Source organism: Amborella trichopoda, chromosome 8 (genome assembly GCF_054954075.1).
Source record: "Amborella trichopoda isolate Santa Cruz 75 chromosome 8, AtrichopodaSantaCruz75HAP2 v2.0, whole genome shotgun sequence".
Lineage (NCBI taxonomy): Eukaryota > Viridiplantae > Streptophyta > Magnoliopsida > Amborellales > Amborellaceae > Amborella > Amborella trichopoda.
This window is the reverse complement of record NC_142343.1, coordinates 19,722,720-19,739,256: the sequence shown is the minus strand read 5'-3', so window position 1 is coordinate 19,739,256 and position 16,537 is coordinate 19,722,720. Positions and strand designations below refer to the sequence as shown.

The following is a 16,537-nucleotide window of genomic DNA, read 5'->3' as shown; positions in this document are numbered from 1 at the left end:
CTCCGACCTGAAAAAGGGATGACCCACTGAAGGGCATATTCTACTATAAAATGTCATATTTACAAGCTCTTTAAGCCTTTAAAGGCCACCAACATGTTGTTGGAATTTTGTGACCGTTTAAAGGCCTATGAGAGCATGTAACCAGTTTTACTATAGTGGATCAATGAACTCCAGCGGGAGTATGGTTCAGAGGGACCGAGGTTGGGAATATTGATGCTGAGACTCAAACTAGGCTTGACGAGCTAGGCCAGTTGAGTTCTAATGCCCTAAGTTACCTGGGCTGCTGGGCAAATAGTACAACCGTAAAGGGTTAGCAAGGTTGCCCCTTGATGAGGTCGGAGTTGCCCAGGGTAGTTTGCCAAGGGGCTGTGTGACTTTTGTGTGTGATTGATAGGCTTGAAGGAACGAGGGCGAAATCCTCATCATAGACCATCACACTTCATATATAACATGATAGCCATATCAGGAAGCAAGCACCATTGAGGGTGTTGTGTGTGCATGTACGAGAGATAAAGCCCTATGCACCAAACTGCGATTTGTGCATAGGTCTGTATGACCTAGGCTTGCCCTTGCCCCTTCCCCTACCCCTAGGGGGAATATGTAATCCATAGACTAGGATTGTGTCCTCTCATCTATTGGCTGATTTTGGTAGCTCAATCATGAACCCCTTGTGATGGACTGTGGGTTATGGGAACTGTCGGGTCAGTTTGAGAAAGTGGGTGTGGTTCATGGTCTTTAGTAGAAGATGGAGTGCTTCAATAATTTTGCATTTTTCCTTAACATAGTTGGATACGAATCCCATCAAATTAATTTAGGAATAATTAATTTGACTCTAAATGATCTTTAGATTGATAAAACAAATTTTTAAAAGTCTCGGATATTTTATTTTCTCAAACAGATTCATAAATGAGTTTAAACTGAATTTTTAGTATTTAATTATTCAGAGAGAAAAATAAAGTAGTAAATGATTTCCAAATATCGTTTTATTAATTTTAAAATTATTAATACAAATGGGAGCCCATTATACTAAATGGGCCCCATGAAATTATAGCATATGGGGAAGTGCGTAGTGGCATGCCCCACATAGTGCATCTCGTTCCTATTTTGTGGCATGGAAGTTGGCCATTCAATCAATTCAAGTAAATAAAGTTTTGCAATGAAAGATATTTTGACATTTCAAAGAGGCATGTGTAAGACAATGAAGAAAATAAAAGGAAAGAGAAATATCTTTTCCTTGAATAAAATATTTGATAGGCTTAGGTTAAGGAAGCTGAAAGATAAGGTTCTAGCACCTTCCATTAGATCATGATGGCTGATCTTTGAATTGTGAGGCTAAGATCTCTCACCTGTAAGGTCTCCTATGATCAATGGTCTAGATCTAATCTCCATATGGATGGTTAACCCTATAAACCCTAACCCTAACCATGTTTTTTATATAACGTCTCATATGGGGGTCTCATTCTCCACACCCAAAGTTACATCTCTCTCTCTCCTCTAAGAGCCCCATGCCACTCTCTCTTTGATCTCTCTCATCTCTCTAGTCTCTCTCTAAGACTTATAAAAGTATTGATAAAGAAAGAAAAGAGGGCCATGCCCCCACCATAGAGAGCTTAAAGGGGCACGCCCCATACACAATCTTTGAGCCCTAGCTTTTGTTCCACATTGCTTCTCCATTGAAGGGTTTCTAGCCAAGGCTTCCCATAGTAAGATCTGAGAAAGACTTTGATCCCATGCGCCATCGGAGGAGGAGACCCTAGTGGGGTGTATCAAGTTCAATTGTGTTAATCTTTTGGTACTTTAATTTTTATTTATGAAGTTTGTGTTTCTTGTTCCCAAGTCAATGTTATGTAATTTTTATTCTTGAAATAAAAAAATTGTATTAACTGGCAGCAAGTGAGAATCCATTTTGTGTTTCTTCTTTTTTTGGTTTTGAGTGTATTTTGTATTGTTTGGACCTCTGTAAGTGTTCTAGCATGTAGCGAAAAGAAGAATTTGAACTACATATTAGTTCACCTTGTCCAACTTTCACATGTATTATGTACGAGGGAGTGCCAACTAGTGGAGAGACGAGTGATTTTTTAGTGACAATAGGTCTACATCAGGGGTTAGCATTGAGCCCATATCTCTGTCTTAGTTATAAACGACTTAACTAGGCACCTCCATGATGAGGTACCATGGTGCATGTTTGTAACAATCCTAAACTTTCAAAAAAAAAAAAAAAAATCTCTTTATAGTATGAGGGTCCATATAGGCATTATGGTCCTTAGGGACCATCACTACTTTTATATCTTTTTACCCTTCACTTTTCTTATCATTTGCCACGTACTTTAGTGGACGAGGGTTGTAAACATTAGAAGCTTATTATTAATGCTACACCTCATGTATGAGGTGGAGGTGTTTTAAAGAATTTAAATAGGATGAAAGGTAAGACGTCGCCTAACAACTCCTTGCTCACTCTCCCTCTTACAAAGGCAGTGAGCTCCTCTCCTTGGCCGAATTTTTTTATCGAAAGCTGCCTCTCAAATATTATGCGTAAGTGACTTCATTGTCTTGAAGAATAATTCGTTTTTTTTTAAAATGAAATAATTATTTCTGTCTATTATCACGAATTTTAGGCATGGTAAATTTGATGCGCGACCTCATTGTCTCGAAAAATAATCTTTTTAATAAAATTGTGATAATTTATCTATGTTAGAAATTTTAAATGCTATAAATTCTTAGAAATAAATTTATTTATTTTTCTTTTCTAGAAAAGTTTAGATACTGTAAAATTATTAGAAATAAATGTGATATTTCTGCTTTTAGTAAAATTGTGAGATTTCTTTCTACTGTTTTTGAATATTTAGACATTGTAAAATTCATGTGCAAATGACTGCCTTATTATTTGAAAACTGATATTTTGCAATTGATTATATCATTGTCTGTGAAATGTTTATTTGCGAATTGACATCCCATAAATTGTGATAATTCCGTATTCTTGAATTTCTATAAGAGTTTTTCTATACATATTAGATTGGCAATTATGTTAGAATGTCTTTATGAACTGCTACCTTTCTAAATTTGAGCCCAAAATATTTGACTGGCTATTTTTGAAATGTTATTGAAAGTGACAGTTATTAATGGTTTCAGTGAAATTCATGTTAATAATTTCAGTGATATGTTGAGTACACGATATTGTTGCTTTCGAATGTTTAAAGAGATGTAGAAATACTTTAAGTATGCAAGTGGACTCATCCGGTTCGCCGATAAGATATAAGTGGACCTATTCGGTACGTTGGTAGGGATTAAGTGGACTCATCCGGTATGCCGGTGAGGTATAAGTGGACCTGTAGGGATTAAGTTGACCTATCTGGGATGCCGATAGGGATTAAGTAGACCCTTCAAGATGCTGATGGGGTATTTAGGTGACCTACTTGGGATGCCAGTAGGGTAATTTGTGAAATCCTTTGAATTATGCACTGCCGTTAAAATGTTATATGCATTTCAATTATTCGGATTATACTTAATTATGCATTTTTGAAAGTGAAACTGTTGATGCATTTCTGTTAATAGATCTCCTTTTTGAAAATATTGATATCTTTCAACCATGACTATTTTTAGGATTATGATGATCAATTACCAAGTAGCCAAACTCATCAAACTATGGTAAACATTTTTTCAGGATAACTGTGGTTTCATATTGAGTGCTCGTCAGGATCAACTTTGGAAGATATTGTAATTGTGCTTAAACTTTCTTTTGTTACTTTGTAAGAATTCGCCATTGTAAATTTATCCTGCCACGAGATGTATATATGTTTTGACTATCACATCTCAGGAATATCAGTATTGTAAATTCTTGAGGTGTGACAATGTTGTTCGCGGATGACATAGTTTTGATCGATGAAACTGGAAACAACATCTACACAGTTAAAATTTTGGAGGGATGATATAGAATCTAAAGGTTTTAAAATTAGCCGGACTAAGACAGAGTATATGAAATGCAGGTTTAATAATAATAGAAGTAGAGATGAGGAAGTAGTTAAGGTTAACGGCCAAGAAATACCAAAAAAATCCCACTTTCATTATCTTGAGTCGATGATCTAGGAAACCAGAGAGATTGAGGAAGATGTCGCACATAGAATTAGAACTGAGTGGGCGAAGTGGAGATGTGCAACCGGAGTTTTATGTGATTGCCACATACCACTGAAGCTGAAGGACACGTTCTATAGGGTAATTGTGAGACCAGCTTTACTTTATGCCGTGGAATGTTGGGCGATCAAGAAACAATATGCCCATATAATTAGTGTAGCTGAGCTGAGGATGTTGAGATGGATGAGTGAAAAGACAAGAAGGGATAGAATTTCAAAGGAAGACATTTGGCAAAATTTAGGTGTGACACCAATAAGCGATAAGCTGAGAGAAAGTAGACTTAGATGGGTTGGCTATGTGTGGTGTAGAACCAGTCCAACACCTGTTAAGAGGTGCGAGTTAGTTCAAGTGGAAGGCTAAAAAAGGGTAAGGGGTAGGCCCAAAAGGACATGGTTGGAAGTAGTGAGAAAAGATATTGGGACTTATGGCCTCATTGAGAGTATGACTTTGATAGAGTAGAATGACGGACCAGGATACATGTAGCCGACCCCAAAAGGCTTCGATGATGATGATGATGATGTTTCTGCTCTCGACCTTTATGTCGTATAGCATGGATTGGTTGCCTGGACACATAAGGTGTTCAATATTGCAACCAAAAACTGATATAGAAGTGGAGAATGAAAAATACTTCATATTGCATGTAAAATTGTATTTTCTTTTTGCCCCCATTCATATATTGTTAGGGTTATGTAGCTCATGTTATTATATTAGCATCAGTTTTGTCTGGTTGTATGAGAGGTGTTCTCCAATTCTGATCATAAATATGATTCAAGGTAGTCTCTAACCAACTTTTCACTTTGTGGAACCTTCATTATTGTTTATCAAATCTTTCGCTACCAATTATTGATCCCATCGTTACATCAAGAGATCTCAGTTGTGAGGTTCATCTCGGTTTGTTTTTGTGGTTTTTGTTCTCCGTGCTTAGCTTTTCTGTTGATCTTTTGTGTTTTTCTTTTTGTAGTCCAGTAGTTATTGTGATGCGTATAGTGTTTTGGGTTGGCTGTATTGGCATAACATCCTCAGCAGAGCGAGGTAATGTTTTAGTTCTGATATATACCCACCAATCCATATATCCTATTCAACTACTACCATTGGCTATTTTCTCATGAGAGTACATGCCAAAAGAAAGTATAGAAGATGAATTAAAATACAACCTAGGGAAATCAGGAGACTCAAAACATGAAAATATGATTTATATAGCTGGCCAAGCGGCCCATGATTACATATATCAATTTAATGCTTTTAGATCACAGTTTTATACACTTGGTTATACACACGTAGGTCATTGATGGGAATGCACAAGAGGGCCTTCATGTGAGCTACCATTAAAAAGAAGGCCTTCACTATGCTCAATAGTTTTGGATATCCATGGCCATAAAAGGGCAAAACCCAAAGCTTTCCTGTTCTCTCTATAAAAATGGTTCTGGAGCTGAAAGAGACCACCCACTGCCCTTATCCCTTGCACCCCTCTAAAAAGGTGATGTGTGGGTTTAAATTTTACTCCTTGAAAATTTAGGTGTTTATATATACATATATTAAAAGTGAAAATGGAAAGAAAGTTGGACACGGTTTCTATGAGTCCATTGACTCACATGTAGAAATACGGGCCTCTTTATAATTTATTTTTGAATTAGAATTTGGTCCTAATATTTAGGGAATATATAATCTTTAACATGGAGATTATCAATCTCCAAAAAATAAATAAATTTTAAAAACTAGAAATGATATTTTGTGGAGAAAATATTTGAAACGTTGATTTTACTTCTTCTTTGGAGGATTATTATTTATGGGACCCAGTTTTGGTGGACAGTGTAGATCTCCAAGCCCACATAGTAAAAGGTGCGGGCTTGGATGCACCAAACAATTTTCCAAGAAAGTTTGTCTGGTTGTTAGATTTCCTTAGTGTAGGAATCTTCTTGTCAATGAGAACTAGCTAGGCTGACTTGTTTTTGTTTCTTCGCTTTCTTGGTTGTTGAATGGATTAGTCTATGAAATTGTTTAGGGTATTTAATTCAGTTTTATCAAATATTCTTGTTCGGCCTATATGTAATTCTGATCCTACGACACGACGGAGTTACAAAATCACAGATATAATTTTTTTGTACTACAAACTCCTACATGGCATACAAGAAATGTCCCATTGAAGAAGGATTTACACCTAGATATTTTAATTGCTTCACATTGGCCCCAGATATAAAGTGTGCATTTATGAAGCTGTTTGTCAAGCAAATCGTTTCACAGACGTGTCTAATACATGCATATAAACTTCTAGATGTATATATACCAACATATACATTCTTATATGCTGCAAAGTTAAACAAACTATTCTAATTTAAATAACTGTTGTTATCATTTAATCTAGATTGCATGACTCTAAAATGGCAAAAAGGATCCTAGTGCGATATTTAAACAATTATGATAGTAAAACAACAATGCCCTTGACTCCAGTAATGAATATTGGTACTCAACAATACCTGACTTTGTTCTCTAATTATAATCATCAAATGAGATGAGACTCAGACCTTTACATTACAATATCACTGAGTATGTTATCTTTGCCTCTGGTTGAAGCTTTGGTAAAGTGGTCAACAGTGTGCTCTGAAGTGGAGATGTTGGGTGGATTGATGATGCCTTCAAATAACTGTTGCTCCTTAGTATGACGATCTACCTCTATGCATTAGTGATGGAACACAATAAGATGGTATGCTTATAACATGCTAATTATCTCATATGAAGCGGGGAATTGTTGTTGAAAGTGGTAGTAGATGCAGGAGTGAGGGATCGTCAGTAGAAAGAAACTAAAGCATAGATAGAAAGAGAATAAATGTAGGGAGAGATAAGAGCTGACTTTCGGTCCAGAGTTGCCAAACTTTAATGTGTTTATAAAGCCATTGTATTTATAATTATCTTTTCTTTTTTAATGGATCTGCCTGTGAACATTTTTCCCGTTAAAAGAAAAAATGATATGTGATTGCCATGAATTTTTCTTTCATTTTTATTTACATGCATTAAAGACTTTTCTTTTTCTTTGGAAAAACAGGGATTAAATCTGCTTTTGTTTTTAAAGTTCCTATTAATCTTGACTATTGGATCTGCTCTTTTTCTTCGAAAGCATGTGGATTATGATTTTCCCTTTGATCAGTATGCATTTAAGACTTGTTACTTAAAGATCTACCTAACGTGGGTGTCAATTATGTTGGCCGATCCGTAAGATATGGGATTGTGTTCCCCTCATATGGAAGTGGAATCCACCCAAGATCCTGCTTCTGGAGCATGGGATCGTCGGGACCAACACCAAGTTGGGAGATCCCAGTAATTAAGGAGTGGGGTATGAGATAATATTTTAGAATAAAGAAAAATGCTCAACCAAAAAATGAGGTTTTCTTGTTTACAGCTCAAGTCTTCCTTGTCTATAAGGTATATCCATCAGCAGTAACTGATATAGCCCATACCCCAATTCTGTGTCTAAGAAGTGGGGCATAGCCCATGCTCCTCATCTTATAGCCCATAACCTGCTCATAGATATTAACCCCAATTCTGCGTCTATGGGGATAGATCCCGTTCCTCGCTTCTTAGATAGAGCCCTTTATATGGCCCTGCTGATATATATAATCCATACCCCACTTCTTAGTTAATGGGGTTTAGGTTATAATAAAGAAATGCTAAACACTCTTAAGTGTCTGATATGCATGTTTCTAGTTCGAGTAATATAGGTTTTAATATCACTGCACTAGAACAATAAAAAAAAAAGGAAAAACAGAAGAAAAAGAAAAGGAAAACAAAACATAGACAAAGCCATTCGATAAGGAGATGATTGGATGCTTTCTCCCTTAAGATTTCTGCATCCAAAATGAACGAGTCAGAAAGACGGGAGGGAAAGCATAAAGAGGGAGGTATCTATCAGCAGTGCTATATAGAAGGCTCTATCTATCAGAACTGTAGTCTAGAATTACATAAATTTTTGCGTTATGCATTATTATAATGGCTTTTCATCTACCTGGATTTTTTTTCAGTGATCTACTTTTGTCCTCGTTATTTGAATTCTCTTTTAACTTAAAGCTTTTGATTTTGCATAGCTGCAAATACTGCTGTGGACAAATCCACTGCCAATGGAGCAGATAAACTAGAGACCATTTTGGATGCAGTTCCGATTGCCCTGACATCACCTCCTATTGAGGAACAACTAGCTTGGCATACACTATGGCCTGAATCGCACAAGCTTTATGGTCATGGGAATGAACTGTATTCTTTATGCTGTGATCATGGAGGAAAGCTAATAGCTTCAGCATGCAAGGTTTGTAGTATCACCTTCACTGCGTTTGGTCGTAGTTGTTATTGAAACATGAGACATCAAAAATAATCCTTGGTTATGATTTCTCTGTCATGACATAAATTATTCCCATTTAACATCACAAAATCTATTTCAAGGCTTTAGGTTTTCTGATCTGGGTGATTGGAGATTGGCAATAGTGGAGAATATTACAATCCTGTTGTTTCAGCCATTCGGCAAAATCACAGCACAAAAATACCAATTCAACCTGTTGCAGAAGAACCTGAAAAAGTCGATGATGATTTTATAAAAATCTAGATTCCCAAGATGATGCACTCGCTGGTGAATTCTACCCATATTTCCAGTTTGGTCATTTCTCTGGTTTAGAATTGACCGAGAAGCATAATTGCTCAATCAACTTTTTGCATTGGAAAACCTTTAGTAAGCTCCTATATATTAAATCCTGACCAATTGGTGTTATGCATTTGCATGCATTGGATTAATGTGCGAGTTTCTGATATACATGCCAGCTATTGCCTCCTCAATTATGCTACAGGATAGGCATATAATATGGGTCTCTACAATGTGGACTGCATGAAGAACCAAAAGTCTATTAAAGAGATGACCTTTTAGGAAACACATTTGGAAAAGAAGAAATTGAAGACAATATGTTTAAATTTATTACAAATAGTAAAATAAGGCCATATTTTATGTATCAAAGTTCTATTTATAACTCATATAAAGAAATCACTAGGTGGTAAATCATCATCATCATCCGATTCTTATACCAACTATCTGAGGTTGGCTATGCAAATCCTGTTCCACCATTCTGCTCTATGAAGGGCCACAGACCATGAATCACCATTATGTTTCGTTACTACTTCCATCTATGTCCTTTGAGGCCTTCCCTTTACCCTTTTGGAGCCTATCACTTGAACCAAATTACCCTTCCTAAACGGTATTGTTCTAGGTTGACGCTGCACATGACTAGACCACCTAAGTCTACTTTTTCTCATTTTATCGCCTATTAGAGCTACCCCTAGAATCCCTCGAATGTATTCATTCCAAATTTTATCTTGTCTTGCTACTCATCCATTTCAACTTCCTTATCTCAACTGCACTTGTTCTATAGATATGTCGTTCTTATGACCGCCTGACATTCCGTCATATAAAGCATGACTGATCGTATATCCATCCCATAGAGCTTCCCTTTTAGTTTCATTGGTATGTGACAATCACATAAGACTCCAGAAGCACTCCACTTTGTCCACCCAACTCTAATTCTATGAGTAACATCTTCCTTAATCTCCCCTTTCTCATGGATTATCTACCTGAGGCACCAAAAATAATCTCTTTTAGTTACTTCTTGGTTATCAATCTTGACTAATTCCTCGTTTTTGCTCCGCTTATTACTAACTTGCATTCAATATATTCTGTCTTAGTCCGGCTAATTTTAAAACCTTTAGCTTCTAAAACGTCCTTCGAATGTTCTAACTTTGTGTTTACTCTGTCTCTAGTCTCATCAATCAAAATTGTCATCCACAAACAACATATATGCTTAGTTTCTTGGTCATTTTAAAAAACATTATGAAGGGAAAGAGGCAAATGTCATTCAAGAGTATTGAATGCCAAATCTTCTTCCTTTTCGTCTTCTGGGAAGGTTTATGCTCTGATGGCTACCCAATATCATCGCAAAAACAGAGAATCACCTAAAAGTTTAGAGAACGAGCCATTGCTTGTGGTTTGATAGATGGGAAACAATACTAGAGTTCAATGGAGTATGTTATGGCCATCTACTTTCCATTTCCATTGTGTGATTAATTGTACATGCGTGAATGTATTGGTACATCATGCTTCCTCTGCAGTTAATCTTTATTGTCTTTCATCTGGAGGGATGGTAGAAGCCCCTTGGGAGTTACACATAGTTGCGGGGATCTTGGTGAAGGGGTGGTGTTCCCCTCGAGTGGTACTCTCTTCCTCGCATAAGGGGATCTCGATCCGTACGTATTAGGATCTCCGTTCCTAATCGAAAGGGATTTCGATTCCTAATCTAAAGGGATCTCGATCCTTGACTATAAAGGACCCTGATCCCTATCAATGGGGGATCACGACTCCTCAAAAGATGGGTCGCATTTCGAATATGACGAGTCAATTTTAAGGGCTTGTATGCATGTGCTTGTTACCCCTGATGGTATCGAGTTATAGTCCATGAGAAATCTTTTAGTAATACTGATGTTGATGAGTTTATAGTCCATGTACTCATTTCAATTATGTAACATATCCATGAGAAATCTTCTAATATAATACTATTTGACTATCAACATTAATTTAAGGAGAATTGTTTCATGCGGGTTGGATTGCATTTCTACATATGCGGTTCAGAAAGTGTAAAGCATCCATCTTAATGATGGATGCAAGTAGATGTTCCATCTAAAAATAATGGACTAACAGTTCAAATATTTTCTTACTAGAATTATTATTTTTAGTTTTTAAATTTATTTATTTTTTCATATTCATGATCTGCATGTTAGAGATTACATGTCCTTAAAAACTAATTCTTAAAATCCATCTCAAAAATAGATTTATTAAGAGGCTTGCATTTCTACATATGCGGGCTTGGCTGCATAGAAACCAGGTCCTTAATTTAAATCAACTATAGCAATGTACTTTATTACATAAAATACTAAGTATATGCTAATGAGTACACAATCCGTGAACTCATTTCAAATATGTAGCATAGTCCATGAGTAATCTTATTTCAAATATGTAGCATAGTCCATGAGAAATCTTATAGTAATAACATCAACACTAATTTAATTCTACTAAACCAATGTACCTTAATATAAAGAATACTAAGTATATGGCTTTTTAATTATTAAGATTTCATGAATTAATTTTTTTAAACAAAATGTCTTATATATCATTTATGGATGCCATACAATTGCTGGTTTCTTTTATTTTATATTATTTAAAAGTGTTTGAAAGTAATGAAAATTTTCATTTATTTATTTATTCTCATAACTATCAGGATTAAAATTTTGTCTATAGCGCAAAACGTTTTACGGATTTCGTAATTGCATTTATGTCTTTCATCTCTGAAAATTTAATTTAATATCATTTAAGCATTTAATGCATCTTACTTCAAAGCTTTCTGAAATATATTTCTTGAATTTTTAATTATTAATATTTCATAGAAATAATTTTTTGAACAAAATGTCTTATTTAGCTATTTATATTTTTTACAATTGATGTTTTTTTTATATCATTCAATGTTTTAAAGTAGTGTTATTTTTCATTTAATTTTATTCTCTTAATTTTCATGTCAAAATTTTGGATGATAGTACAAAATCTTTTATTGGATTTCGTGCTTACCTGTCTTTCATTTCCTAAAAAGTTAGTTAAATGTCATGTGAAGCATTTAATGCATCTCACTTCAATTCTTCCTTAAATCAATTTCTTGATATTTAAGATAGTACAAAGTCTTTTATTCGATTTTGCGCTTACCTTTATGTCTTTCGTTTCCTAAATAATTAATTAAATGTCATGTCAAGCATTTAATGCATCTCACTTCAATTCTTCCTTAAATCAATTTCTTGATATTTAAATTATTAAGAATTCATAGATTCTATTTTTTTTAAACAAGATGTCATATCAATCTATTCATTTTTTCTTTAATTGAAGAATTTTGTATATTATTTAAATGTGTTTGAAAGTAATGATTTCTTTTCATTTAATTTATTTTATTCTCATTATTTCATATCAAAATTTTGGATGATAGTACAAAATCTTTTATTGGATTTTGTACTTAGCTTTATGTCTTTCAATTCTTTAAAAATTTATTTTGTATCATTTCTAGCATTTAATACATCTCATTTCAAATCTTTCTTGAATCTATTCCTTGATTATTTTAATTGTTAAGTTTTTACTATAGTATATATTTTAACACATCGCTCTTTACTTTCGTATAAATCATGTTATTAGTAATAGAAAATGTACTCTTTTGGACTTTGTGCCTCACTTTTGTCTATCTTGTGTTCATACTTTATTTTTGAAGGGTGTGGTTTCTATAAGGCTGAGGCCCTAAACAATCAAAGTTGTTTACACAGACACACACACATTTGGGGCGCTTCCCCTGCGCTCCCATATACATGTAGTTCATATATACGAGATCGCTCCCTGAGCAACGCTCCCAAGCGCTCCAAAGGTAGGGAGCTTTAGCCAAGTGCCGATCCGGGCTCTTGCACTCACACCCGCACCTGGACCTGCTCCTGCTCCTCCTCCCGCTCCCAACAACTATGGAGTTACATAAACCAATGTTATCAGATTGGCTTTGGAGGCTTCTTTGGTTTGGCTGGGAAATCGAAAAGCTTCCACGTTGGACTGATTTAGAGTGTGTTTGATAACAAGAAGTTAAGGGAGGCAGAAGAAACTTCCACATTACTTTACAAGTTCCGTGTTTGATGCACGAAACTTATACAGTAAAGAAGGTTCCATCTAAAATGATGGAACTTAAAATAGGAACTTGGTTCTTCAAACCCTATTTTGCCTCCCTCCTTATATTTATATTTGTATTTGTATTATGTTATATTATCTTATTTTATATATATATATATATATATATATATATATATTATATGATACAAATAAATATTAATAAAGTAATTTATTTTATTATATATTATATTCACTTTTTCAAAAAGCGGACCGCCCAGCGCCTGGGCGGCTGCCTAGGCGGATATCCCTGAGTGCCCGCCTGAACCCGCCTAGGCGGCTGCCCAAGGCCAGCACCCCACCCAGGGGTGGAAATGCAGCTCCTTGCGGGTATTTTTGGATTATTTTTTAATGCTAAAAGGGAAAAATTGTGGGTTTTAGGTTCATTTAAAACCTAAAACCCATTAGAGGCTATTTTAGAGAGAGAAAACCCAAAAACAAATATTTTTTTACTTGGCCGCCCAAGTTCTGGGCACCCGTCTGAGCATCCGCCTAGGCGCTGGACGGCCTGGAACCCTCCGACCGCCTAGGTGCTGCCTAGCGTTTTTTGAAACACTGATTATATTACATTATATAATATATGTTTTATATTTTATTGTATAATATATAATAGATTTTATTATATATGGTTTATATATTTATGTATATAATATCTTTATTATATATTATATAATAAAATAAATATAAAATACACTATGTTATATATTACATTATATTACATATATTATATATTTATGTATTATAATATATTTTATTATATATTATATTATGTTATATATATATCATATATTTATGTAATATAAGATATTTTATTATATATTAAAAATAAATATGACATACACTATATTATATCAGAGTAATGATCCTATAGGACTCTCCCACACAATGGTATGGGTACACTAAAGATCACCGTTGATCTCAACCCAAATCTCAAGACTGAAATTGGGGTTCACCGGCTAACTTGTAGCTAAAAGAGGGGCTTTTTTCCCTTTAAGATATGGTGGATTTTTTGGTATTTATAATGTTTTCTGGGCTATCATTTGGATATTCTACCATTTCCTTTTCCAGTTAAAATATATATTAAAAAAAATTCGATCTTGCTCTACCGAAATTGTTCTCAACACAGTAAAAATGCCAAATTTACTCCTAGATTTTGTGGAAGCACACTTCTTTGGTTGAAGTAGGCCGAAGGGGCTGGAATCGAACTGAAGAAAGGTTGTTCTGCTTTGCTTCTCTTCTGTCTATGAAGAACCTGAAGTTGGTCTCTTCGGCTGAAGCTAAGTGAACATGATAATATTGCCATATGCCATACTCCATGCGGTCATATTGCCTCTAGATGCATTGATATATGTTACTCAATGTGTTGACATAGTTTGTATTTTGCAGGCCCAATCTGCCCATGTCGCAGAAATATGGCTTTGGGAGGTTGGATCATGGAAGGTGATGGGCCGCCTGCATTCCCACAACTTGACTGTGACACAGATTGAATTTTCACATGACGACCGCTTCCTTTTGGCTGTCTCGCGAGATCGACATTTCTCTGTGTTCTCCATTGAGAATTTAGGTATGTATACCATCTATGAAGTGGATATATTTATCTTTGTTTTTCTCATCAATGTCCAAATTTGGGGACTTTGCTGAGACCTGTTTTGGGTGGGTTGGAACCAGTTTTACCTTTTTTCTGGCAAATTTCTGCCTAAATTCCTTCTTCAGAGGTGGTACTCCATTTTAGGAGAAAACCTTATTTTGGAGTTTAGGCTAACTATTGGCTGAAATTTTATTCAAGCTTCAGGAAGGAAGTTGCAATTAGTGGTAAAAGAGAATGTGTCCCAAGTTTTTTTGGAGCACGGTTTTGTGAAGTTCACACTATCCCCTCCCCTAAAAGAACTGTCCCAAAAAGCTTTTCGACTGGTACTAGACCAAACCATGCGTTAAGCATGAGTTACCCAAGCATTCTGTTTTCTTTCTAGGAAAAATACTAGTAACTATGAAAATTTATTCTACCCCAAACATGTGCCTTTTTCTCCCTAAAAAGAACCGTGGTATTTCAAAAAATTTCTTTTTATCCAACATTCGATTTGGTTTCAGCCTTCCTACTTTCTGGGGCACATTTGGCCAAAAGTGAAAAACCAAAGATTCTGTTTGAAATTCTCTCTTTTCCTTTTTTTTGAAGCAATTAACTTTGTATTAAAAGAAAAGCTACACTATACAAAAGATGGCCTCCCAAAGCCGGGGATGGATTACAGGAGACCCACTAAAAAAGAAGGTTCATTCCGTTTGAAATTCAGCCAGAAAATTTTGTCATCACTCCCATGCTTCATTCTACTGGTTACATCTTTCCCAGCATTTCAACCACCATTTATTGGTTTTTGGATTTCAAAACCCTGTAGGAGAAGATCGGGTAACTCATCAGCTTCTTGCAAAGCATGAGGCCCACAAAAGAATAATTTGGGCGTGTTCATGGAACCCCATTGGCCATGAATTTGCGACTGGTTCGAGGGACAAGACCGTGAAGATATGGGGACTCACGAAAAGCTCTTCAGAAGAAGCTTTTTGTGTAAAACAAGTGATGAGGTTGCCTCCATTTAAGAGCAGCATCACTGCTCTGTCATGGTACACTCCAGCAAGCAATGGAGTTGGGTTCTTGGCCATTGGCATGGAGCATGGATTGATCGAATTGTGGAGCGTGAACTGCCCTTCTAGTGCATTGCCGGCCTTGAGACTAGACCCTTTTCAGTGTCATGTTGCTACAGTGCATCGTCTCTCATGGAGGAGCTTGGGTGAGAGTGAAGATTGCCATTCTCTCGAGTTGGCTTCTTGTGGGGCAGACCATACCGTAAGAGTGTTCACTGTGAAAATTGCTTGATGATGGAGTGCTTTCAGTTACCAGAAGATTTGATTCCTTTCTAGAGTATTTTTAAATGCTGATTGATAGTTAGACAAAAGTAATTATTGCACCATTTTCTTCGTGTTAGTATCATTGTCTCCAACGAGCAGCATTTTTTGTGGATAATATAAATTCGTTCTTGCTTGTTAGAAGCCAATCAAAATAAGAGGAAAATTGTAACACAAAAGCCTAGTAGGAAGAGAAAGTATTCTATACTAGCATTTGGGGAGGTGTCCTAGAACCATATGAAATTCTTATGGTACCATATCGCACAGGCATATTAGAAAAGTAGTGGTCCTATGTAGAATTTGTAAACCCCCTGTAAGGTATTCAATTGGCTCTCCACTGTACCAAATCTAGAGTTGGCGATTCCTGATCATGATTGACGAGTCTCTTTGATCAAAATAACATTGAAAGATTAAAACTTACATAAAATAGGAATGGCCACTGATCTCGTAACGATGATTGCCAATTCCATTGACTGTATTGCATGGTCAGTTGACAAATGTGGGCAATTCCCATCGAGTCGGGCAGATTCCTAGTTTTGTGAAGGAACTGAGTCTGTCCCCTGCAGAATTGGATTTGAATCGGCCCAATCAGTGTTTTATTTAGCGCTGCTCACAAGTGTTATATGACGATCTAGGTAATTTATCGAGCGATGAATGGTGAGACCGATAACATGACATGACGCATGTAATAGGTCCTACTCTCTCCACACCATCCAGTAACAATTGCTCTTCTATGGTCATACGGATTATTAA

The 16,537-nt window shown here is 35.8% G+C and overlaps 1 protein-coding gene across 6 annotated transcripts in view; it reads left to right on the top strand.

The window, feature by feature from the left end:
- ELP2 (elongator protein 2) overlaps positions 1-15,963 on the top strand; it is a 45,511-nt gene extending 29,548 nt beyond the window's left edge. For 4 of the 6 annotated variants that reach the window (XR_016061003.1, XR_016061002.1, XR_016061004.1 and 1 more), the window contains 2 exons: positions 14,276-14,453; positions 15,280-15,963. Coding sequence is in view for 2 of the 6 variants with exons in the window: in XM_088874151.1 (XP_088730277.1) it covers positions 8,205-8,422; positions 14,276-14,453; positions 15,280-15,755 (872 nt within the window). In the remaining 4 variants the exon portion in view is untranslated. Of the gene's footprint in view, positions 1-8,204; positions 8,423-14,275; positions 14,454-15,279 lie in introns of all 6 variants that reach the window. The other 2 variants (XM_088874151.1, XM_020671040.2) reach the window with 1 other exon arrangement.
- Positions 15,964-16,537: the final 574 nt, after the last annotated feature.